We start from the raw sequence: 26,599 nt of genomic DNA, 5'->3' as shown, positions 1-26,599 counted from the left end.
CACCACTATCAGAAAGCCGGCGTTTTAAAATCACCAGATTTTGTTTAAAACTGAATAAATGAACCCAAGGCAAGCCAAAGAAAGACTTACTGAGAGGTGGATACAATCTAAAGTTATATTCTGAAGTGACTTGAAGGTTTATAACAAGACTGGCTGAGCTGTGGATTTCAGCAGTTTAAGTAAATTTGGACTGAAAGACACTAAAAACCTAAATGTTTAAAAGAAATGAGTGACCTACTTTTGAGAGTCACATAAGTTGTCACTGTTGAAATGCCATAGTTTTGAACTTAGAATCAGCATTCTAGCTGCATATGTAAACATTGTCTTGACTTAAACTGGGTAACAAAAAGTGACATTTTATCTGAAGCCTGGCTTAAGGAACTGAATTCTGCCCACCAGCTACCCCCGACAGGAGTTGAGACTTGCACAACAACTGTGTTCCCAGGCCTAGCTGCCCTTTTGCTGCTCCCACCAAAAGGGATATGACACTTCCCTGATTGAATTACCTGGGCTCTGCAGGAAATTGAACAAAGCCCTGTCCTGACTCAGGCAAATGTTTTATTATAGGGCCGTAAAAAGTGGCTTCCTCCTGGAAGTAAAGGGGAGGAGCACTGCCTGTGAGAGCAAGCTGGCTTGGCAGAACTGGAAAAACCAGAAATTCAACCTTGTGCTGGGGGGAAACCACACCCCTGTAGCCAGAATATGGTTTTAGAAAAAGATGAATAACTCATAGAGCGGACTTGTCATAATTATTTAAATGATACCATAATTCTTGTGATTTTTCTGCCCACATTTTAAGAGGTTTTTAGAACCGGTGGCATGATCTGGGGCAAGCTAGCAGTTAAGAGGGTATTACTTAAAATGTATGCATGTTAAAAATCTGACACTTCATCAATTAATGTCCATACTCCTTGCGCACATGTGTGTAAATTTGGGGTAATGTCCGATATTGCGAAACCAGTTAAAAAGTGAAATATGTGCCATTTTTGAACCCAAGCCCCCAGGAAGAGCAGATTTGGACAGGTTATACCTCCTGTGATATGTGATGGGTGCATGTAATTTGAAACAAATGTGTACCTGTGCAAATATGTCTTTTGGGTCAAAATATAGATTGTGTGTAATTTGACAGGGGTGGGTTCTCTGTACCATAAACAGACCTCATCATGATGACACTTCATTTCATTCCCCCAATCAAGGGGAAGCGGATGAAGTGGCCAATGACAAGTGGAGAGGGGTAGAGCTTAGTGATGCTGCACACACACCCATTTTCAAAACACATAAAAGCAGACAGTCAGGACAGATAGGGACATTCAATTCCATTTGCTGCAACGCGCTCTGCCGGACCATACCACATCCAGAGATCCAGACTTCAAATCCATCAATCTCCAGAATCCAGAGAGAGAGAGAGCTGACCCAGATCACTGTGAAGTGCAGAGACCAGACCAGAGTCCAGTCTAAAACCTGACCAGATCCGTGGCGAGGCCCATTTATTTCCAAAATATATTGTGAGTACCCAGCAGAACTGGATTAAAATAATATAATTCAATCTATTTTAATCTAAGTAGAACTGCCTCCTAACTGTCACCTGTCATTTGTAAAGCTGTCACCTGTCATTTCTAGTTGCTAGCTGTCATTTGTCATTTTGAACTTTAAAATTTCAAATCCGAAAAACTACCTTTATTTAATCGTTCATAACTCCGTAACCGTTTGTGCTAGAGACTTGCAGTAACTTTCCTCTGAACCTAGAACCTAGAACCGCATTCCTACCCCCGGTACTTTTGCCGCAATCGCGAAAAACGCACTCGCGAATTTACCGCGATTTGCAAATTTCTCAACGTGTGAAAACAGCAGTTTTCTTGCTTTCAGTTGCCAAAAATTCGTTTAACCTGCTAGTTACTCCTAGATCCTTGCTAAAGTGAGCCTGGACTAATATTAACTTGATACCACTCACCCTGAACCTCAAGAGGGAATTAAAAGCATTTTAGCATATTTTTCACTTCATTGCCAGCACATATAAAAGCATTTTGGGCCTGTGTTTCCAACTTCTGTAGTCTAAGCTTGCTGGGGTGAACTGAATTACAGTTGATTGTATTACTGAGAACTGTGTGCTTTCCTTCCATTTCCTTGCATTGCATAAAGGGGGGAGGGGATTGCCAGAGAAAAGTGATTACATTGTTTTGTTGAAATCATATTGAGTATTTTCTGTATTGCATTTTCATTCAACATTACATCCATCTGAACTTATATAAAGCATTCTCTACCACCTTATTCTTCTGTTCCTATTCACAAGTGTGCTAGTGCCAGACTATCCATTATTGATTACTGCTCAGATTCAGTGTGATATCCAATTATTAATTTATTATAAAGTGTGATATATATCTATATTGTTTAAATTCTCAAATAAACCTTTTAAATTGCAAAACAGAACTACTTCTTGGCTCAGTGGGGTCAAGAGGATTCCAAGAGAGGGGTGTTATATAGGGGTAGTCATCCAGAACGCATGAACTGGACATAAAGATATATCAATAAGGGTTTCCATTCAGTATCCCAGACTAGGCATTGACTTAGCTGTAGTGTTGAATTGAATCCTCTTACAAATACTTCTGGGTTGTGCCTGGATATATACTATGTAGCCGTTCCAGTGTATAGTGCCATTGGAACATGACTTTGTACCAGGCCTCCCTGGTCTGTATGGATCTCATTAGCTTGGTAATATTGCCCCAGAGGTGTTCCCAGTGTGTCCCCCATATTACTTCTCCCAGTGTCTTCTCCCATCTTTGCATGCATGCCCTTAAACATTCTTGCCCCTCCCCCATCAGGATTAAGTACAATTGTGAGATTACATGTTTATCCCCTGAGTGCGTCGTTATGAATTTCTCGAATGGTGTGAGAATTCTACCCGTCGCTGTTTTGACTTCCGGCTGTTTCAACCAGTGTCGCAATTGGTAGTAATCTAACCTGTCTCTTTCTGTTAGTGCCAGGTTAGTCTTACACTCCTCAAATGTCATAACTTCCCCCCTCACCCTTTCCCCCACTTTCACACAACCCTTTGCCCTCCAGCTGCGGAAAGTCCCCTGTTTCGTCCCGGGGAAGAATTGTGGGTTATTAAAGGGCGGGGTGAAGGGAGAAGGATGCATCATTAAATGCCCTTTTCTTACTAGTCGATCCCATATATTACACGTTGCCGATAGTATCTGACTGTGGCGGAGACTTTGGGGTTGGGTCCTGCTTCTCTAGCCATAAGTGCCCAGCGAGCGGTGTGTTTGCCACTGCACGATTCATCCTTGCCCATTGCCTAGTCCTGTCTTCCGAGAGCCATTCCCTTAATACCCAGAGTTGGGCTGACTCATAATATTTTTTACAATTCGGAAGTCCAAGTCCTCTTCGCTGTTTGGGAGCCAACATGGTTTCCATAGCCAGTCTTGTTTTTTTATTTTGCCATATAAATTGCAATATGATTCTATTGAGCGATTTGAAGAACGCCTTTGGTACTGCAAAGAGGAGCATCTGGAAAAGGTATAGCAATCTTGGCAGCACAATCATTTTGATCATGGATATCCTCCCTAGCCAAGGGATTCGTAGGGGGGTCCATACGGTGAGATCCGCCTTGATTTTAGCTAGGAGCACCAGGCAATTTGCCCCGTATAGTTCGGAGATCGACAGTGTCAATTTTATACTTAAATAGGTGATGGAGCCCTTTGCCACGTTGAATGGTCCTGATGATACATGCTCCTGTGCTTGGATAGTCGGGGTCCCCAGCCACAGGAGCTCTGACTTGGTCTGGTGGATCTTTAGCTCAGATACCTTTTCCACCACTTCCAGCTCCTGAACCAGGGCCAGGATTGAAGTGGTATGATCAGTAAGAGTCAGCAACATGTCATCAGCGAAGGCCAATAATGTATGTTCCTCCCCCCGAACTTTATTCCGTGAATCGATGGGTTACTTCTAATTGGTGCCAAAAGTGTCTCTATATATATAGCACACAATAGAGGCGATAGTGGGCAGCCCTGTATCGTGCCGCGTGTAATGGGGATATTATTCGACGTACAGGAATTGATTGAAAGCTATATTTATCTGTCAATTAAAGGAGATGATGCGTTAGGAACTATCTTTCCCTAATCACTGCACCAAAATACAGAGCCTTTTTCATCAAACTTCCCTTGGACAGTAAAGGCAAGATGACGCAGTGGCTTATCTCCCTATTGCCCATCTTGCCCTGGGGAAATTGAAACACTTGAGCACTTCTTATTCCATAAGAGTTTTAATTATTAATTCTTTTACAATGGTTTTAACTTGTGCAAACCTCATTTTTTAAAATTCTAATATTGTACTCTTTCTTCTTATTATGGTTTTAATCTGCCAAAGTCTATGTTCTCTATTTTAGCCATTAAGGTATGTGAATATGTCTAATTGTTTTTTGTATAACTGTGAGTGTAGTTGATTTGCACTTTTCTAGTGAACAAACCAAAATAAAGTTATGAAGATGATGATGATAGGGTCTGTAGGCTGATCCTGTCAGGAGGGGTGGGGAGGGATAGAAGGCCTACACGGGTGGAATCCAGAGCCAGTCCTACCCCAGAAGGGGAAAGTGGCAGTTGGGGAAGAAGTGCTTTCCCCATACCTTTCTGGCACAATGCCGGCCTGTTTCTTTCTGTCTTTTGTGGAAAATGATGTTTTCCAATATGCCTGGTGGTAGTAGGAAAAGAGAGCAGCCTGATACACCTTCATGAAAGTTGTCGCATGACCATGCACCCAAACCTGCACCAGTGAGGAGGAGACACCTCTCCTTGGCCAATCTGGCCCTGTCTTCCCCGCCCATGTATGTGCAAGGGAACATCTTAAAAGTGGGCTAAGCTCTACCCACTTGTTCTGTGCAGGCCTTCCATGTCCCAGAGATGTGCCCCGGGAAAGCCAGTGCCCATTTTCGTGTTCAGGGACCCTGATTCTTTTGGACACCCTTTTATTCTTTTAGGGGTCAGGGGTTTTCTTTCCTTCTCTTTCCCCAGTGATTTAGGAGGTGCTCTGGGTGTTTCGCTGGCTTGCCAGTTTTTTCCTGCAGCTCTGTGTGGTGGTCTGTATTGCCTTGTGGGATCGCAGCGTCTCTGCCTTCTGCTCTCGGAGCGCCGGCTTCTCTGCTGTATGCTTGCGCTGGTTCTTCTGTTCCTCTTCTTGGCGGCAGCGGCGGCTCTCTTTTTCTGCAGCTGATCTTCACAGTGGTCAGGCAATGTTATGTCAGTCTGCTGGGTTACTGCTGCTGGAGAAGTTCTGCAACGGACAGTAAAATGCTGGCAAGTATCTGAATTTGGGAGCAAGGCAGGAGGTAGGGGTCTGCAAACAAGCATGCTGGCACATGGGGGCAGAAATTGTGGCCTTGTGGCTGAACCGGCCCTCGGAACTAGAACTGACTCTGGATTCCTCGCTCCTTCACTGACCTGCTAAAAGAAAAAGAAAACAAAAAGAGTTCCAATCTCCCCTTGACAAGCCCAGGTTACAGGCTTTGTCAGAGTTACTAGTCTTTTACTGGATGAAAATACATTGTATAGTGATACTCGGCGGCACAATGATATAAAGCATGACATTCCTTTTCAAGAAAGCAGAAGCTTAAAAGTGGTGTATATTTTAATAAAACATGCATTCCTTTTCAAAGTTGTGATGTTTGTCAGACAAAAATGTGAAAAAATTGACAGTTTGAAAATAAACACTTAAACGGGGAACACCCACTAATTTATTCCCCAATTAGTTCTTTATCATTTTTCTAGCTTCACTTTCATCTTTTCTGACTAAGAAGATGGTATCCTCACCTCATGAGTCTCCATGTGTGCTAGCAGTATGCTACCTCTCCCTATGAATTACAAAGAGTGCCTCAACGTCAAACCCTGTGATGCACCTCAAGTCCTCTGCTCTGCTTCTGGGTGATCAAAATTTCACTCGTAGAGTGAAACTGCCCATTTCAGACCATTTCCGGAAATTTCGTTTTTTGGGGTCAGCGAAACATTTGGAGTTTAACATTTTTTTGGGTTGGTTAATGTTTCTTGATTGATTCACCCAGCACTTTATGTCCTGTTTTCTTCTTTCTGTATATATCTGTGGTTGCCGCGCCCCCAATACCTTACAACATATATATTTTCTTTTTCCAATTTCCTTAACTTTGTAGAACGTTTTGTTATTGTCATAGTATTTTACAAGGGGTACCTGGTCACCAGCCCGTTGATTGTGATCCACCTTTGGTGATGTGTTCCACTCAGGTGCTTACACATGATCAATACATTGGCCAAAAGACCTTCATGTGCAGACAGAGTACATCGACATATCTGACACACTCTGGGAGTGTGACAATGATGTGCCAATGACCAGAGTTTAGCCACACTAAGGAATTTTCAGTGGTTAACATAAATTCAAAGCTTTCTATCCATCACTTTTTTTGCGTTGAACACAAATTGTCAATTTCACGTAAAGAGATTCACATTTATGAAGTATGGCATGGCTTAAAAACTGCCATAAACACAGAACCATAATCCTGAGATTTAACATATAAAAAGCTATGAAATCTTATTGACAAGAATGGTGTGTCCAAGAACTGAACTCTGTCTTTCAGCTCTTATTGGCTAGTGTTGCAGTCCGACTGTGTTAATCTTTTCAGGTGGATGTTGGGAGGATGTGCAACCTAACAACCCTTTCTATAATTAAGACCGACCAATTTATGTTCCTACTGCAAAGTGGTCTAAACAATTTGATACAACATACTGTATATATTCCATCTTTTTTTTAGATAGGTAGAAAAGCTGTGGCCATTACCTTGCTTGATCACAGTGATTGGGACTAGCATCTTTGCATCTTCTGGTGCCATCTAGAGAGAGAATAATACAAGAACCTTCAATGTGTGAAAGCTGTAACTGACATCACTTGTCAAACATATTTTGAACACTTCACATTTACAAGCTACTACTGACAGTTCACACGTGAGGGGATATGGTATTCTTTCATGCTGACTACTTAGAATCAACATCAATGGTGACCAAATGCAGACTATCTGGTTATAAAAAAAAGATAAATCAAATTACAGTATGCAACCATTTCATCTTTACCTCCTGATCCCTATTATTTTTAAAACAACCAGAGATCAAAATGTTGTGATCAGCTGACTGACTGATTTGCATAAGTTTGGGGCCCTTCCAAAATGGCAACTATGACTTAAAAGGAATGGGATCCAGGCGAATTTGCAATGGCCAATACATATCTGCGGAAGGATTTCCATCCACCATTATTTTTTTAGGTTTAATTAGAGCACACCAAATAATATAACAAATCATTTTGCTAAAATATTTTTTAATTTCAGACAAAGACGTGAAGTCTTGCAAAATGATGGACATGGAGGCTGTCTGCCACATGGTTTTCTGCTGAGATACAACAATAAAGTTTTCGCTCTTCAAATCATGCCTGCATTATCACTCACATCTAGCTACGCCAACTACCTCCTGTTCTTCACAATGTATCAGGACGCCTGACCCCTAGCTCTTAGTTATTAATAAGCACCAATCCACTTCCATGGCGACCTGGTAGAGTGTCCACTAGTGTCCATTACACCTGGTGGAGTGTCCTCTACATTTGATCATTAGTCCTATCTCACCTCACCTCTATCACAGGTAAAATAAGCCACTATACCCATAGGCCTGCAATAGTACAACAGGATCGAAGTATCTTGTTCTACAAGTTGAACTTTCACCTTTCCTTGCTCCACAGCCCCAGCATGCATGCTACTGTGTACAATACCATGACCCTACCTTGTTCTACCCCCCATAGGAATTAAACACTTGGCTCCCCCACCACAACCAATCACCACCCACAATATAAGACCTCAATGCTCAACAGCGCCATCCAGATATCAGAACTAGGCTTTTCACTGCGCATATCTGACCCTACAGACTGCAAAGGCAGAATTTTAGATTGGATAGCAGACTTTAACTGTAATACTACAATCCTCTCTAACTCGCCTTGTGCATGGTCAGACCACAACGTTATCGCCTTCGAAATTCACGACTGTAAACAGCTTTCACCTAAGGATCTCCAAGCCCTACCTGCATTAACCAGAAATAACTGTCTAATTTCATTAGAAAGTATACTCCTTTTACTTCAACCATCAACAGATGGCCGCTGACTCAGACCCCTCAAAAATGGTAGACATTTACAATCAGAATCTACTTAAGGCCCTTCACCAACTAGCTCCACTTAAACTAAGGAAAGCCAAACCTCTGGCACACCTCAATAAATAGTTCTCCGCTGAGCTGAAAATTCTACGTAAATCTAAAAGAGACGCAGAGGCGTCCTGAAAATAAAAAAACTTCTATGCAGAACAAGGACACATTCATAACTGCCTCCACCGCATACAAAACTCAATGCCAAATCTAGTACCAAGGAGCTCTTCACTATCCTCAAAGAATTGGAAACTCCTATCTTCCCTCCAGATTCCTGTAATAAGGATGCCCTTTGGTGCGCAAACATCGAAAAGGCACTACTTAACAAAATTGCATTACTTCAATCTAAAATTTAAGCAAAAAGATCTAGCTTGGCGACCACTGCCAAAACTGGTAACTCAGACAATACACTGCCTACTCTGAGTCCCCAGCACGCCACGCCCCCCAATAAAGATAAAGCCTTTGAATTCACCTCTGTCACCACGCCAGAGGTAGAGTCCATCATCAAAAGTCTGAAGCAGTCCAGGTGCCAAGGAGACATCTGTCCAGCCTCAATCATAAAAGAAGGAGCCGAAGAATTTGCCCCTTTTATCACATCTTCTATAAACTCCTCTTTTGCCTCCTGCACCGTTCTCAAATATCTTAAAGACGCTTGGGTCATGCCCCTCATCAAAAAATCTAACCTCTATCCTAATATTCCCACCAACTTCAGACCAATCACCACAGTGCCTTTTCTCCTAAAAATCCTAGACACGGCTGCATATGTCCAGATTCAAAACCATCTTGAGACCAATAACCTCCTAGTCCTCAGACAATCTGGTTTCAGACCAAGACACGGGACAGAAGCAGCCCTCTTGGATCTGAAAATCCAAATGGATGAGGCTAGGGACAATGGAAAGCCTGCTCTACCGCTCTTACTTGACTTGTCGGCAGCGTTCGATCTAGTCAACCACAATATCTTAACTAACCACCTTACCACAGCTGCCTCTTTTTCCACCAAAGCTGCAGCCTGGGTCAATTCTTTCCTTTCCGACAGATTGATGAGGGTTTTCTCCCCCATTGCCTCAGCTAATCCCTGCCCAATCACATGTGGAGTCCCACAAGGTTCATGTGTCTCCCCTACCCTCTACAACATAGACAAACTTGGCATATCATATATGAACTACGAAGAAGATACGCAAATACTCATCACTCTATAAGGCGACTATCAATCATACTCTACACTCCTAAATGACATCTACAGCAAAATCCAGGCTTGGATGGCCAAGAACAGCTTAGGCCTTAACAACGATAAAACTGAGCTTCTACTCATTGGATCCAAGTTAAGACTTAATAAACTAGGCCCCAAATACTCTACCTTCAATATTGATGGTAACCTCATCAAAGTTGACAAGGAAGCCAAAACTTTAGTCTTCTATCTAGATTCGGCCCTAACCTTAGAAAGACAAATTAACGCCACCTCATCCTCAAAGGCCTATACAGCAAAACTGATAAAAGCTTGTAAACCATTCTTGTCCAGAAGTAGTTGTATCACCCTTGCAAGAGCCCTCATATTTTCCAAACTGGACTACTGTAACACTCTATGCCTTGGCACTAGCCAGAGGTACCTCCACAAGCTGCAAAATATTGCAAAACAATGCACTCAGAACTGCCTTAAATTTTCCTCGCTCCAATTACATTTCACAAATCCGACGGAACACTAATTGGCTCCCTATCCAAGACAGGATCACCTTTAGAACGCTCATGATTACTCAAAAGTGCCTAAACAAGTCATCCCCCAAGTATCTGACAGACAAATTCTCTAGGAAAGAGTCCACTAGACCCACTAGAGCTAACTATGCCGATTGCCTCAACATACCTAAATTCAAACTCAGAAAAGCTAGAGGTTCCAGTTTTCTGTTGCTTGCGGCCAAGTCCTGGAACAAGCTCCCACCTGCACTAAGGACAGACTCAATATTCCTCTCATTCCAGAACAAAGTAAAAGCTTGGCTGTTTGCTCAAACAAACTCCTGATTCCATGACCTAGCTGCCCTATCGACTATGCCATAGCCTAAGGACACCCCACCAGCTGGCCGCCTCAGACCTACTGCAAGCCTGTCTTAAGCTATGTTATGAACCCTGTACATAATGTATATTTCCTCATATTGTATATATCTGTTTATTACTGTATCTATGACTGTAAATATTACTGTATCACTGTTGTAACCTTGTTGTATCCTAAGAAAAAGCGCCCAGATACTCTTGGATTCGGTGCGCTATATAAGCAAATAAAACAAACATTGTGTATGGTTTTGGAGAGACCCTGCACAGCACTTTGCCTCTCTCTGTAAGAGCCCTATTATCCAAATAAGGAACGTGACGCTCATACGCCAGGCCTTAAGATTATGTGCATGAGAAATGTTTGCACTTCTGCTAAAGAAATATAATACAAGGCATCCTGCACTGCCCGTAAAAAGGCCTCTAAATAACTGTCTTATTGCAGGATAGTTTTGACATCACAACTGACCTGCAACAGGAAAATGAAATTACTACCGCTCAGTTATCATTTATGACAGTTGAGCAGTGACGTCACAATGCCTGCTGTTTGGTCCACCACACAGCAGAATTGCAGCTGTCCCTGGCACACTTAAGTTTAGCAATGCCAAGGCTTTCAAATTGCTTCCTTGTAAAATAGGTTTCTGTACACTTTTTAACCATTATTTGAAAAATAATTGTTTATGGTAGTATGCTTTCTTTGTGCATTACACTGAAGTTAAAGACGTGACACCAATACTCTATCTGCATGTTATTATGTAAGCTAAAGCACAAAATGGATTCAAACATCTTACACTATTGTTGTGCAACACATTGGAAGTTGCATATTATTTTTTATTTTGTAAACCAGATTCTATTTAATTATATGAATCACTTACAGGAAGGTCTCTTCCATTAGATTAAGCAAGAGACCAGTTATGAAAGGGCATGGCAGGCGTGGCCATGTATTATTATGAAGAAAATACCCAGAACCATATTTAAAAATGATATTACAAGTCACCTCAAAGTTCCGTGACCATATAAAGAAACTCAGCTTTTGGCCTTACTCCTCTATTTGGTCAAGGAACTCCTTATTGGCTTGCAATATTCGTGTAAGGTATCGTAGGGGTACTTTACCCCATATATAACATTGCAATTTTGTGTGATGAATTCAGATAGCATAACCCTCAATTAAGACCCAGAGGGGCTCCGGGGGCTAGGGATGCCTGCATCTCATGTGAAGAAGCTACCTGGAGCCAGTATATTGGCGATTCCCCATATCTTCTCCATATTTTCCAGGTTATCATGTTTGGCCCTCGAAGGGGCAGATGTAGTGCAGTCTTTACAAGTTAAGAATAAATTGGGGGAAGAGTAATAAGTAGGGGCCTAGAGCTGATACACTGGCTAAACCATTGGCCTGGCTTCTCTCAACACCCTAATAACTCTGGAGTAAGGGTCACAGGTCGAAGGTAGCTTCTTCTCTCACTCACGGCTGTGTGGGACCACTGGCGCAAGTACTCATGGGGAACACTTCCCCACCCAAGATGACGGTGCCATCGGGTCACACCTGTAATGCTTGTTGGTGCATAGGAATTACACTCTATTGGGAAGTCTGCTTTGCTGTGTTACTTGGTTCCTAGAGGCTTTGATTCCAGGGTCCCTTTCAGAGTACCTTGCCCAGTCAGCCCTGCTCCTACTCCCGCTCCCACTTCACACTTCACTCTGGCACCTGCAGTCTCCAGATCCAGTCCTGACTCGGCCTCCCAACCCTTTCTGCCTCTTGCTTCCTCATGAAGCTCCTGTCCTCTCAGCTCCTGCACCCTGGCTGGTCCTAGTCATCAGCCTCTGAGCACGCTCCTCTCCTGGTCTTTCTTTTTCAGTGCCCAAAGGCCCTTGGCAACGCCATTTCAACGAATGTCAAGGAGAGGTTCTTAATTCGGTCATCGCTCTAGTGGTGCCATTTGTAGAGGGGCTTTCCCCCTTGTTTTGTTTTTTTCCCTCCCACTTCATGGATTTTCCTGGCTTCACATATCCTCCACCTGTCAGACACTGGATGTGGGGCAAGCTGGGCGTGCAGAACTCCATCCACTTCTACTCTCAATTGCACAGCAAGACAAGTGAGCGCTGTTACATCTTAAATGTCGCCAGACTCACGTTTCACTTGTATCAGGAAGGAGCAGCATAACGAGTCACTAGATAAGCAACAGGAGACCCCACCCAAGCTCTGAAGCAAACAGAGCTTTTCATACTTTGGCACATATTCAAATCCAAGCTAAGAGTGCTCTCTTAGACCGTCAGTCTTCGACATATGAACACAGTACAGTCTACAGAGCTGGCTCTTGGCTCGTAAGAGAACACTCTCACATGAATTTGGCAGCTGTGTGGTCTGGTAGAGAACTGTCATGGACGCCTTGTACCACACCACAAAACCATGCAGCAGAAAAAGAATTTGACATCCAAATGGTGGCAGGGCTTTAAACCCTCAGTCACCGCTTATCCGGTGATAATCAGTGCCAATTATCAGGATGGAAGAGACAACCAAGCACATCTGATATACTTCAGTATTGGAGGTAAAACCCCTGAGCAGGCACAAATAGAAACAGATCACAACCATTCGTGCCACAAAAGGGGAAAGGAGCACCAAAAAGGCAACTTACTGGTTAACCAGACTAATCAAAAACGCTATAACTGCAGTTAGTACTCTGCAGGTAGGCACACAGAATGGGGTAAAGGCAGAGAAAAAGCCAACGTGGGAGAGCCAGAGACCAAAAAACAAAGCTTCCACTCTGCTCCAGGACCCTGGGTGAGAATAGACCAGTACAGAAAGCAAAGAGCCTGCTGATGGCTAGTGCTTAGATCTAGTGAGCGAACTGACCATGCAAGAAAGCTAGAATCCTGTGGCTATATCTCAGATCCTAGAGAAGACCAGATAAGGAGATCTATAACAGCACCAACCATTGACAAAGAGTCCAAAGCCCAGGGCAATTAAAAACTGTCTTTTTACCCAGTGTTACACTGAATGTGTGCTGAAAAATGCACAATGTGTACCCATTATTTTAAACATGCAGGGAAAACCTCCTTTCCCTGACCCTGTTTGGTTGGTTCAGGCTCCAAGGGTGTACAGGATCAGGTTGTCACCCCTAATTATGATCAATCAGCAGGCACTTGCCACCTACTGGCTTGGTCAAAATGCAGTTACTCTTGGCTGATATCAAGGATGACAGAACTAAACATCAAGATAAGAATAGCAATTCCCTCCTGATGAAGGTGGTTGCAGCCTTTCACTTCTCTGAGTGCAAATGGCCCATTCTGGGGCACTTTGGCATTTGCATATGGTTGTACTTGTCTATAGTGTTATGCAGCCCTGTTTCTACCGAACATACTCACAGTCCATAGATGGGTGCAACATGGTCAATAAGCTTACCGGATCAAGAGGAGACAGGGACGCTTCTCAGCCTGGAGCGGGAAGGCCTACCAGGGTGGAATTCTGAGCCAGTCTAACCCAAGATGGGGAAGGTGGCATTTGGGAGGGCCCCAACATCTGTCCCTTCTTGTATTGCCAGTTTTCTTGCATACAGTGCCGCTGACAATCACTCACTACCTTTCTAACATTATTTTGATCAGTTTTGCTCTATTGTTTCAGAAAAGCCACATCTCCCAGCATCTCCCGAAAGAAGAAGAACCTTCACCAGCCAAACCAAAGTGTGGCCGAGTGTTTGGAGCCTGAAAATGGCTATCAGCAATCTTTGCAGCAGAGAGCACTCCACAACATGGGGAACAGCAACATGCAGCACAGCGAAGAGGAGCTGAAGTGCAAAGCAGCAGCGCAAAGCAGCAGAGGGCCAAATGCACACAGAGTGCGCTAGGGACATTGTGCTTACATGGTAGAGTGCCATAGAACACCCCTTAGTAAAACAGGCAGACTTGAAAGCCTACAAGGCCATCCCATGAACTGGGCATTAAACGCCATAGCTCACCACTCCGGGTTGCCATCGTCTATCAGAAAAAAAGGGGCAGGGTTTAGAAGCCCCTTTTGTAACTTCTATTTGTACCCCATCCTGGGAGGGGAGGGCAGGGAAATTGGCACGGGCAACCAGTGGGGAGTGATGACAAATGGGAGGAAGAAATGCAGTATAAAGCGAGAGCTGAGAGACAGGAAGTTGTGGGTTGTTCAGTTAAGGTCAGAGAGGGAAGTACCAGACCAAGAGACTGGGTAGAGGAAGGACAGGGCGCAAGGGCGTGGTGGAGTATTATAGAGGCAGCGTGGAAAGCGAGGTACTGGTTGGTGAGAGGAAGTGGTACTGGAAGCGAATGTGCATGCGCATGAGTGTCGTTGGTACGAGAGAGTAGGGAGCGAATGAGAAGGGAAATGAAAGGAAAGTGAATGTAAGAGAAGAGTGGGAGGAGAGAAGTAGTAGTTTGGAGAGGAAAGAATAGCAGTGTGGAGAGGGGAGGAGTGTTAGAGAGGAGCTGAGTGGAAATAGCGTGCAGAGTAGTGGTGAGAAGTAAGATCGGAGGGAAGTAGTAAAAAGAGAGGAAGATGAGAGGACAACTGGAGAGACAGTGCAGAGAGCATAAGTGAGAAATACAGGAGACAGTGCGTGGTGCAGAACGGAGAGTGGAAGGAGATGAGGGCAAGTGATGAAGAGTATCAGAGAATTTAATATCATGGCTTGGAAGGAGCAGCAAGAGTGAAATCCTGGGTGCCTGAAAGGCACACATCTTAAATCATTCCTCTGAGGAAAAGCATCTGATAGCAACCCGTAGACTGTTCCCTCAGGAGGTTTAGATAGAAAAGGCTTTAGCCTTTAGCCCATCACCAGCAGCCAGCAGCCACATAATGGTTTAAATAGTAGGGGTTAACTAGTAAATGTCTATGGTCAAGGGACTCCTGGTTTATGGTTTGATCTCCCCTTTCGAGGTTAGAGAGACAGGGACGGCAATTAGGACCACTTCTTGATAAAAAATAAAAACCCTTCAACTGTCTCTGGGAGTTGATGGGATATTGAGGCCATCTTTGACAATGGGTTAATGATATTCGAGAGCATCAGATCTTATTCCATGTAACCCCATTCTCCATCAATGGCATCAAAGCTAAATGATATGCTATTGTTGGACTTCCTGAAGTGGTCAGGGCCTTAAACTTAAACAAACGTTGCCCTTGTATCAGCAAGGGCTCACGTGATGATATTCTGCAACATACACAGGAAGCACAGCATCAGCATGCAAATGGTCTGTGGTGCTGACCTGCTGTGCACGCTTCCCAGGGTTACAACATGTACATATTATCCTGTTAACAGCTGGCAGCCACACATCAGGGAGAGACTACGGGAACCCTGTATCTGGCAGCTGGGTATGTGTACAATACAACTCTTAATAAAGATGTGTATCGTCACAATGGTTTCATAATTGACTTTTTGCAAGAAAGTACATGTCCAGGTGTTCATGTACTAAATGAAACAGTGGCAAGGTATCAGGCTGGAGACGGTTTGCCTTAAAGAAAAAAGACCTTTATTCAAGTTGCACAAACTGCTCGCTCAAGGCAATGTTTAACGAATCAATATTCTCTCAGTGGTTCGAAACAGTGTTTCTGGAGTACAGATGCCATTTGTTTGTCAGTTGGAACGGCACCTCAGTATGCCCAATGGAATCCCTCGTTTTCCTCTCTCCACCCTTCCGTGTCTCTCTCCGTCTGCAGTTCCCAGAGAAAGAACATAAACAAACATCAGTGCTCGCGCAATAACCTGGACACTTTCCGAGCATCATCCAATCAGCAGGCTTCTTGGACACAGTGCTGCGTACGATGCTCCAGCTGATTCCATCCAACCCCCTTCGGTGATCCCTTCCTGTGGGCAGTGAAACCATGTCCGAGCTCAACTCCAGCCCAGCGTGACACCTGACCTCAACAGGGATAGGGACAGCCGCCTCTGCGACATGGGCCGTTTATAAAACCAGGACCACCCCCTCCTACCAATGGACTGGCCCAAGTACGACAAAGACGTTTGCGTCTTGTTGACCAGGGCCGGGGAGTAACACAGGAGAGGGGACATTGCGGGAAAAAATGCACCATGGGAAACGTAGTGCGGGGCCGGACCAGGGTAATAGCAGATGCAACCTCACAGTTCCCATCAACTACTAATGACAATACAATTTCATACAGGCACATTATTGGTTAATGAATGAAAATGAAAGGGTCTTCAGTGAGCTTTCATCAATTATTATACAGGTAACAGCACCCAGGTCACTTTAGCAAACCTTGCCCGCTGATGAGTGCACTGGTTTAACTTGTTGACTATGTACTCATAAAGTAGACGTGAATCCCCACAAGGCAGTCTCAGGAATCTTAAATAGTAGAAAATACCCCGCCTTCATAAACTACAGGGTGAAAGCCTCCTGTTCACCCTTTTCAACAACCACTCATCACATCTCTATTGCTTCTTACAGCGGACGCTGGACACCCACTATGAGCATGGTGGATGACACCACTAGACCAGCCTATGACACCAAGGCAGCATTGCTACAAGAGGCACACATTGGCAATTGCAAAACACCCTTTAAGAACCTTTCATGCTAAAGAACTGTTTCCGATTCCTGTACAGGATGGATGTGACCTGCCTCTCCACCCACATCAAAATACAGATTTGGGGAGGACCTGGCCAAGATGGCGGGCTGAGTGGACATGTGAGAGACAAGCTCCATCCCTGCCTGGTTTTCTACACGAAAATACGCTGCATCAATACGAATTTCACAGTTAGCGGGAGATGCTACGATGAAGAAGAAGACTGGAGGATAAGAAGGGGGCATTATGAAACCTCCAAAGCCGGGACGGGAGAGATATGTTGCAGGCACAGTGACAGCATGAGGCCCGAAAGGAAGATGGTGGGGGTGCTGAAAAGACACCAGGGGGAGAGAACCGACTCTACTCCTCACTGTGTCGGAGCCTGGAGAAAGTCACCAAACCAGGACCAGCAGGCACTGCACATCAAGGGGCAGAAACCTCGTAAGAAACATCCTAAAGCAGCGGCAGAAGTTCACGGGAAGGTCCGGTGTGGACCCGAAACAGAACACGTAGTAAAGAGAAGAGGAGCTGAAGGAAGATAGACGCTGCGGGATGCATCCAGCCCCAGAGGGAGAGAGAGCACCTAAGCAGCACAAGGAGCCTGCGGGGAAGAGGTGAGGAACAGATGAGAACTGCCACTGGGGGACACCCGAAGCGGGAGGAGTGGAGGAGGCATCTCGAAACGCCCATAGACCCTAGGGGAGCGAGCGGTGAGGCGAAGCAGTTGGCACAGTGAGAAGGCATCCTGCAGCGGCTGCGTGACCACTTGGAAGCAGCACCCTGCAGGGACAGAGAGGGACAATGGAGAGGCGGCAAGGAGCTGCACAGTAACACTAAGAGCAAACAGACGGCGGGAAGCCTGGGGGCCTGGAGGCTGGCATGCTCCCCTGAAAAGAGCAACCACTAGCGAGGGGAAGCTCACAGGAAAATAGGAGGAGGAGGACAACAAAGCGATCAAGGCCATGGAAAAGCAAACAGGGCCCCACATCCCAGGCAGCAAGACAATGGGGTAATTGAGGGAGCGGAGGTTCACATAGTGGTGGAGGAGGACCTCAGGAACACTCCGAGCCAGAGCATGCAACAGAGAGGAGCGCTGAGGGGATACAGTGGAGTGGGCCCCCACGGGCAAGAAGAGCTGAGCAAGGAGGACAAGATCAAGTGGGGGGCAATCCACAGCTGGTAGGAGGACCAGCAGAGCAATCCCAGGAGAAGCGGTGCAAAGGAGTTAGAAGGAGTGGAATAGAAAAATGTAGATGGGACCAAAAAAGAAGAGCACCACACCAGGAATGCGAGTGCAGGAGAGATGCAAGAAGGGACACGCGCAAACAAAACTTCCCTTCGGAAATCTGACAGTGCAGAGTGACGAGGAGATGGCATTCAACAAGGAAGATCTACTTGCAGCCCTGGCCAAGTTTAAAGGGGAGCTAACAGAGGCAGTCAAGACCGACGGAGCCAGTATAAGTCCCGGGAGGATAGCTCAGCAGCAACGTGCTCGCCTTGGAAGCAAGACGACACGAAGCGACACAGGTTCGATCCCTGGGTCCGCGCTTAAAAACCTTGAACGAGAAGTGCAAAGACCTAGAAAATAGGTCACAAAGGGACAATATCCAGATCAAGGACCTTAAGGAGGGGGCTGAGGGCTCCCATCTGGAGGACTGCATTTGAGAGATGTTCAGGAACCTAATGGAGGGAGAATGAGTGCATAGAGTGGGCAACCGAAGAGCGGACCCAGGGGCAAGACCATGGGATATCCTAGTAAAAATGCACAACTATAAAGACAAAACACGGCTTATGGGTGTAGCCAGAGGGAAGGAAAGAATTCAGATGACAGGGTGCAAAATTCAATTATATGATGACCTGTCCCAATCCACACTGGCAAGGAGACAGCTGTTCAAACCACTGGCAGAGGAACTGAAAAAGAGAAATATGAGATACCAATGGCTCTTTCCAACAAGGCTTCAATTTTGCATGGGTAATGAAGAAAATACTGTCTCCCAGGTCGAGGATGCACAAGGGATGCGCCCAAGAGAATCTTGGGGGGACAATGTGGAGAACCAGCAAGCGGAAGCGTCAGGTAGAGCGCAAATTATCTCCCAGTGGTGGAGCACAAAAAAGGCAAAGAAGACATGAAGCGGATAAATGAAACCTGGGAAGATGTACATCAAAGAGGCCTGCAGGACTAAGGTATAGACTAATGCTTGGTATGGAATGAAGATAAAGACGTGCGGGGGAAGTGAGCATCACTCAATGCTCGTATAAGGGGGCCATGTCGAGAACCTGGACAATGGATCCAGGAATAGTTATGAGTTACGGACATACAACCAGTTCGGGGTGCAACAATGGGCAGCAGGATCAAAAACGGCTTGGTCAAGGGAAACAGAGGTGTCTGAGAACTCTGGATCAGTTACCAGTAAAAACAAATGTATAGGTTAGATTCTTGGAACATAAGGGGGCTGAACAGCCCGAACAAAAGGGTCACAGTCCTGCAGGAACTCAAGAAACAGGGGGTGGGAATAGTCTGCTTTCAAGAGACAAATTTGACGAAGGGAGATGAGGGCTGCCTCCGTAGCAGGGACTACCCACTCCGATATCATGCAACCATGGGAACTAAAAAGGCATGGGTGGCAATCCTCCTTCACAAATCACTACGGGTAGAGGGGGCCAAGGTGAAGCCTGACCCCGAGGGGAGGTTTTTCCTGGTAAAAAGAAGATGGGAGGCCTAACATACACATAGGCATCAGTATATGCCCCCAACCAGGGTAAAGAAGTTATTTTTTTAGAGGTTCCTGGAGGAGTTTAGCAGGTTTAGGGAGGGGGAGTTAATAGTGGGCGGGAACTACAATTTAGCTGCAGATTCGATCATGAATGGATCGGACGGGCCGAGGGGGCACGCAACAGGGATAATGTCCAAACAACTGAGAACAAGGCTTAAAGAAGAGTGTTTTAACGATATATGGAGGGCATACGACCCACAGGAAAGAGACTACTCCTTTTACTCACATGTCCACAAGACATACTCCGGGATAGATTATATTATGGCAACACGCAGAGTGGTTCAAGTGACTAGAAGGGCTCACATAGGGAGTATGACAATCTCGGGCCACGGCCGGTCTCACTGGAATGGGAGGTAGGGCACACACGGGGGTGGCCCGGGGGATGGAGACTGGAAGAATACTTCCTCAGGGATCATGAAGTAAGGCAGCAGGTAGAGAATGAGATAAGCAGATTCACAAAGGAGAGGGGACATAAGAGAGGCACCCCAGGGGAACGGTGAAATGCGTTTAAACAGCAGATTAAGGAACACATAGGGACAGTATTGGCGAGACAGATAAGGGCTAGAGAACAGAAGGCGTTGTAGGAACTGAAATGGCTAAACGCAGGATAGTCAGGGAATTCTTTGGCGACCTCTACAGGGAAGAGCCATCAAACAGGGAGGAGCAAAAAGCATGCCTAGCGTGTTGGACTGGACCATGATTATTCCCTGAGCAAAAATACCAACTAGAGGAACCCATAACGTGGGAAGAGGTGCAGAGGGCAATAACATGTCTGAAACCGCATAAGAGCCGAGGAGGATGGGCTAACGTCAGCATTCTACACAACATATAGCAAACTACTATCTAAAGGCCTGACAGAGGCATTCAATGATTTCCGAGAGAGGCGTGAGAAATCCTTGAAAAACGAAAGTAACAGAGAATAGCAGGTCTATCCAAGCCCTATGGTCTAACCTGGAGAGAACCGTTAAATTTATAAAGGCAAAAAAAAGACCATAAAGCGGGGTACTCTGTGTGGTAAGCTCTAGACCAGTAAACACACTTACACAGAAAATATATCATATAAACAAACAAGACATACAAAGTGACTCAATCCAATTTGCTTCACTAAACTCATTTTTTTTTTTAAATTTGATTTTATTTTTTAATAATAAAATAATCAGAGAAAGATATATCAATACAAAGTCATCACATATATCTAAAAATCATCCATCGTGCCACCATAAAAGTACCTCTAAAAAGTTTCAGACACTCAAAATCAGTCTCATACAACCCTCTATTAACATCCTCACCCAGAAACCATACTGCAAACACACTTCACTCATACTCAACCATTCAAATTCAATTCACTATTATTTCTTTCAATTGTGATTGTTGTTTCTTTCAATTATAACAATTCACACACAAGTATAAAACAGTATACTAAAATACAAACTCCAATATCAACAATATATCAGATAGTGTCACAGTGAAGTAACAAAATATTCTAAATAATACACAACAATGTGATATAGACTTATGTCTTATTACAACATCAAATTCCCCCGCCCAACATGTTTCTTTCTATATATATTCAGTTTCTTCAGAAATTCCTCAGGGGTAAGTGGGTCCAGTATTTTCACGGGAGTTGAAATAGAGATACAGACGTGTGGACAGGACACAGAGCTTACAATCCCAGGCTGCACCGATAATTCCAAGACAGCCACACCACTGGCTGTACGAATTCACAGTGTGACCCCTTCAATGGGTCTGCTGACAATGATGATGTTATTATATATATGCCACAATTATTTCGCCCACTTGGTCAGGCTAATGTTCCAAAAACACCAACTTTAACGCATGACGCGGATGGAGCTGCCAATCATGCCGCAATGCTGCCAAAATGATTCAAATCCAGCGGCGCACACTGGATTGTAATATCCATATGAGATAATATATCTCCAAATGCGAAACGCGATGTAACCCGTCCACGGCAACAAACAAACAAGCCGCCAAGCAAACTACTATCTAAAGGCCTGACAGAGGCATTCAATGATTTCCGAGAGAGGCGTGAGAAATCCTTGTTCATGAACATGGCACACATCACTCTTATTCCGAAGCCAGGAAAGAACCCACACCTATGCTCCTCATATCGCCAGATAGCACTCATTAATGTAGACTCAAAACTACACTAGGGTACTAGCGGGCAAGGTTGGAAAGGTTACTCCCGGGTCTAATTGCACAGGAACAAACAGGGTTCATTCAGGGCTGGAGCACGTTTGACAATATAAGAAGGGTCGTGCACATAATCGATAAGGCTGGAAGGGGGTAGTGCTCCGCCCACATGCTTATTAACATTGGACGCAGAGAAGGCATTCGACTGCGTCAACTCTGACTTCATGATCCAAACACTCAGCAGGGTGGGAGTGGGACTGAACGTTCTGAGAATGATCCAAGCAAATTATCAGAACCCCCAAGCCAAGGTCAAAGTGAATGGAGGGCTGGGGCTGACCAACCTGTTCTTGATAAGAAGGGGAACAAAGAAAGGTTGCCCACTCTCCCCGCTGATTTTCCCTTTAGTGATGGATCCCTTTGCGCAGCAGATAAGGGGTCAGATGTGAAAGTGAAAGTGAATCACTCAAAATCAGATATTTTAAACTTATCGGTCGGGGAGACAGAGCGGGAACACCTAGAAAGCAACACCCCGTTCAGGTGGGTAACAGGACTGATTAGATGCCTTGGGGTGAACCTGACGACTACCACAAAACAGATAATCGGATGAACTACCTGCCGTTAGTGAAGCAAATCAATGCAGATCTCACAAGGTGGAAAGGGATGTACATATTATGACTAGGAAGGATAGGCACTGTTAAAATGAATACACTCTCCCACCTGCTATATCTCTTCCAGGCGATCCCTCTGCCCGTGCCGGGGAAGCTGATGAAAGAAATCCAGGAGAGCATCATGGGTTTTATTAGGAATGGCAAATAAAACACATATAGGGAGAAGAATCCTATTTAGAAATAAGACTTGGGGGGAGTGGGCTGCCACAATATGTTAAAACACCTTCAGGCTACGCAACTGAGAGCCATGACAAGGTGGGGGAGAGAAGATAACCAAAAACACTGGGTGAACATGGAGCAAGCGGTGGCGGGAGAATATCTTTGGAAAATACTGTGGATGAAAAAGGAGGACAGGCCAGGAGGGCTTATGGAAAACCCAATCACAAGGAGCACTGTGACGATCTGGGATCAACTAAATAAGAGACTGAAGCTAGCACCGTGGCCATCTCCAAAAACACCTATCTGTGTAATCCTGCTTTCCCGCCAGGAATGGATTACAATAGGTTTAACGATGGATGGTGGGAGGGATGACGGAAATCAGAGATCATTACGAAGGAAATCAGTTTAGGTCATTTCGAAAGCTGCTATAGGGAGTTCAACCTGGCGAAGGGGGACCTATTTGCTTATCAGCAAATAAGACATTGGGACGGGAGCCCCCACAATAATGGAAGCGGCCACAAGAGAACAGACAGAATGGGAGAAGTTAATGTCCTGTACCGAAAACACACAGGGGGCTGATCGATCTCAGCCATCTGTAGGATCCTGTCAGATGCAGAGGAGCAGGAAAACTGGGCAATGAGGAGCCAGTGGGAAGGGACACTGGAAACGGTACTTACGGATAGGGAATGGAATAAAACCTTAAAGGGTTAGGATTGCCCATATACCTTGGTACGCAAACTACAATACAAGTTTCTACACCAATGGCACTACACCCCCAAAAAACTCCATAAAATGTATAACTTCACATCGGCAATGTGCTGGATGAGTTGTGGGAAAGTGGGAATGGTGGAACATATTTGGTGGGGATGTCCGCAGTTTAAACACTTCTGGCAGGACATGAAGACGACAAAGTGGTTGGGATATTAGGAGTTGACGTGGAACTTGATGGAGCTATGGCACTCCTGAACATCTTGCCCTATGGGAAGCAGCGATTGAGAGGGAGAACTGGAACACGATGGGCAAATTTACTGATGGGTGCGAAGCACTGCATAGCAAAACAATGTCAACAGAAGGAACCACCATCCATTATACAATGGTACTATGCAATCTGGGACACTGTGGATGTGGAGAAAATGGTGGTGATAATACATGGAATGCTGGGGAAATTCAGTAAAGCTTGGTCACCTTTTCTTACCTATGCACTTAAGGATAATACACACCTATACATCCCAAAGAGAATGAGGAGGCCTGGGACAGAAGAGGACTGCACCAAAGAAGAGAGGATACAGGGGGCTGCTCTCATAGGACTGGTTGGGGGGGCGGTTGGGAGGGGCGTTTTGAAGTTACTACAATATGAAATGTTGGATGGAATTCAGCTGTGCAAAAAGAATCTATGCAAAGCAAAGTTAAATGTACATGTGAACAGTGATGAGCTAATACAGTTTTGGTTATAAAAAATAAAATACAGATTTTGGTGGAGACGTCATCATGCATGGTGGGGGAAATGCACAGAGCAAATGTACTACAATGCATCCCAATCTGTGCATAGACCTGAAACAGAAGCGGAGCAGCTGCTTGGAAAACCACAGAAAATGTGTTTTTATGCATGTGTACCATTTTTGACCTTAACAAGCAGCTAGGGAGACAGAGGGCTTGAAACCACATACACGTCATTTCATGCATACATATAGATGTTGTATTTTGTATTGTGTACTTCCATCACGTCTTGTCTCCATGCCTCCAATTCCCTTAGAGCTGCCTAAAACAGTGAGGGTTTGTTCCTCCCATGGCCACAGCTCTAGCAATGCTGGTAGGGAGACTCTGCATGTGGCTTGGCATTCCACTCCGTGGTCTTGACAGGTTCTGAACGTGCTTCTTAAGGTTCCTTCAGAACATCTTGAAGTCCACAAGCTGCAGGGAGTACCGTCCCTAGCATTACGTTCGTGTGGAAGACTCAACTGGTTTGTGTAATGGAGTGGAGTATCCTTGAATACCTCAAACATAGTCAGGTCTCCTTCCCAAAAATAGTGAAGGCACCCTTCGCAGAAGCCATTGTTATCACAAGGCAACCGCCAGATCTGTGTCTTTGGCAGTAGTGGCTTACCTCTGGTGACTGGATGAGCGCTGGTCTAACACTGAAACATTGACAGACCTCAGGTGTATAGAGGGAGTCATTATGGCCACTGTCTTGCAGCAGAAAGCACAAGACCATCAAGATAATGCGTGGTTTGAACAAGCAACATATCATCAATGTAAAGGAATTCACAGGAAAGTTTAGCTGTCTAGCCTCAATTCAAAAGTCTTGGGACTGAGACAGAAAAATAAATGTAGGTTTGCCTCCAAGTACAAAAGGTAAAAGCTACCCAGAGACATTTGAGAACCAATGGGTGGTTTAAAGCTACCTGCTCACGGTTTGATCCTCCATTGGAAATGAGGGAATCGATCTGTATACTCATGCTTGAGAGTTATAAAGCACAAACCTATCTGGGAAGCAATGGAGAGCTTACAAAGGGGACACGCCTACTTACAGGTAGGGTGCAGGGTAGCAGAGGAGCTGGGATATTTAGTGGGAAAAGGGTAAGGGGGCAAGAGGGAGAGGGGAACTCCAGAAGGGGAGAAATAGGATGGTATGGAGTGATCAGCAATTGGTGAGATATTCTTTGTAGAGTAGTGTCTTCAGATCCTTCCTAAAGTGTAGGATGTATGGGGTGCAGGATGTATGGGGCGTATGTGGCAAATCCAAGGAGTTTGTAACCTCTACCCAAGGGGGCAGCCATCCACTTTGGGACTGGGGAGATTAGCCTCCTAAACTTAAGAACCCCTAGGGAACAGGACAAGTGGGATCCCACTCGGGGTGACCCTCTCCTTAGGGGACCAGCATTCCCAAGAAAGGCATTTAATGTATCCTCCCATCCCTACAAACCCTAATACTTTTGTGTGCTATGTGGGAGCTGAAATGTATAATAATCTAGAACCTCCTGTTATAATGGCTGGTTTAGTTTCTGACCTCTTCTATCCACATTCCTTCTCTGAAACAGCAGAACCATGGATGGCTCAGCCCTGAGAGCCGATCTGAAGTGGCAAAAGACATAGAAGCCCATGGAGTCTAGCTGGGAGCCTCATTTTGGGAGGTATGTCAATACAGAGCAAGAGTATGTGAGGTGTTGCATCCCCACAAGCAGTCAGCACCACAGAGAGGTTGTCACGCCCGCCAAGAACTGAGCCAGAAGGGCCCGGCCCAGGGGAGAGAAGGAGCATGAGCACTTACAAAAAGCTGAGAGACTGAACTGTGGGAGACTACAGCGAGCTGTGTCTGACACGGAATCCAGTTGACAAGTCCAACTAAGCGGGTTCGCATGAAATTGATGCACAGACCATCCTGGGAGCACTGCCCAGAAGACAAAGATACCCAGTGGCTGTGTGGGGAACAGGGAGGAGGGCAGTAAGGCCAAAGCAAGGAGAATAACGAATGACCACACCCTAGGGTGAGCCCAAAGAGATCTCATGGTGGGGTGAGAGTCAAGAAGGCCCAAGGCAGGGAGAATACCAAGAGACGCCAGGGCAGGGTGAGCCCAGCGAGACTGCAATGCGGGTGAGAGCTGAGAAGGGCCGAAGCCAGGAGAATAACAAGAGACCCCAAAGTGGAGAGAATACCAACAAGCCCCAAGGTAGAGTGAGCCCAAAGAGACCCCAAGATGGGATTAGAACCATGAGGCCCCAACATGCAGGGAGAATACCAAGAGACAGCAATGCTGGGTAAGAACCGAGAGACCCCCAACATGGGGAGTGATATGATATGATATGATATGATATATGATATGGCATTTGTAACGCGCCTATACACAAGTGCATGAGAAATCACCAAAGCAGAGTCAGATATGAAAAACCCCAGAGAAGGAGACAACCCCCAGAGTGGGGGTATGAGCAAAAGGTCCCCGAGTTGGAAAAGAGGACAAGAAGAACCCCAGCATGGGCAACAAAACATTGAGACAAACCATGGTGTGGGATAAAGATAAACACCTGTCTGGGAAAAGAACCAACAAGGCAAAAGAGGCGGAAAGTATCCCAGACTAGAATGGAGAA

At 45.2% G+C, this 26,599-nt stretch overlaps 1 protein-coding gene across 1 annotated transcript in view; it reads right to left on the bottom strand.

Moving 5' to 3' along the window:
• ABI3BP (ABI family member 3 binding protein) overlaps positions 1-26,599 on the bottom strand; it is a 1,926,231-nt gene that overhangs the window by 1,089,456 nt on the left and 810,176 nt on the right. The window contains exon 7 of the mRNA XM_069637268.1: positions 6,796-6,847. Within this exon, the coding sequence (XP_069493369.1) occupies positions 6,796-6,847 (52 nt within the window). The remainder of the gene's footprint in view (positions 1-6,795; positions 6,848-26,599) is intronic.

Source organism: Ambystoma mexicanum, chromosome 7p (genome assembly GCF_040938575.1).
Source record: "Ambystoma mexicanum isolate Mex_15411 chromosome 7p, UKY_AmexF1_1, whole genome shotgun sequence".
Lineage (NCBI taxonomy): Eukaryota > Metazoa > Chordata > Amphibia > Caudata > Ambystomatidae > Ambystoma > Ambystoma mexicanum.
This window is presented reverse-complemented; position numbering and strand designations above follow the sequence as displayed.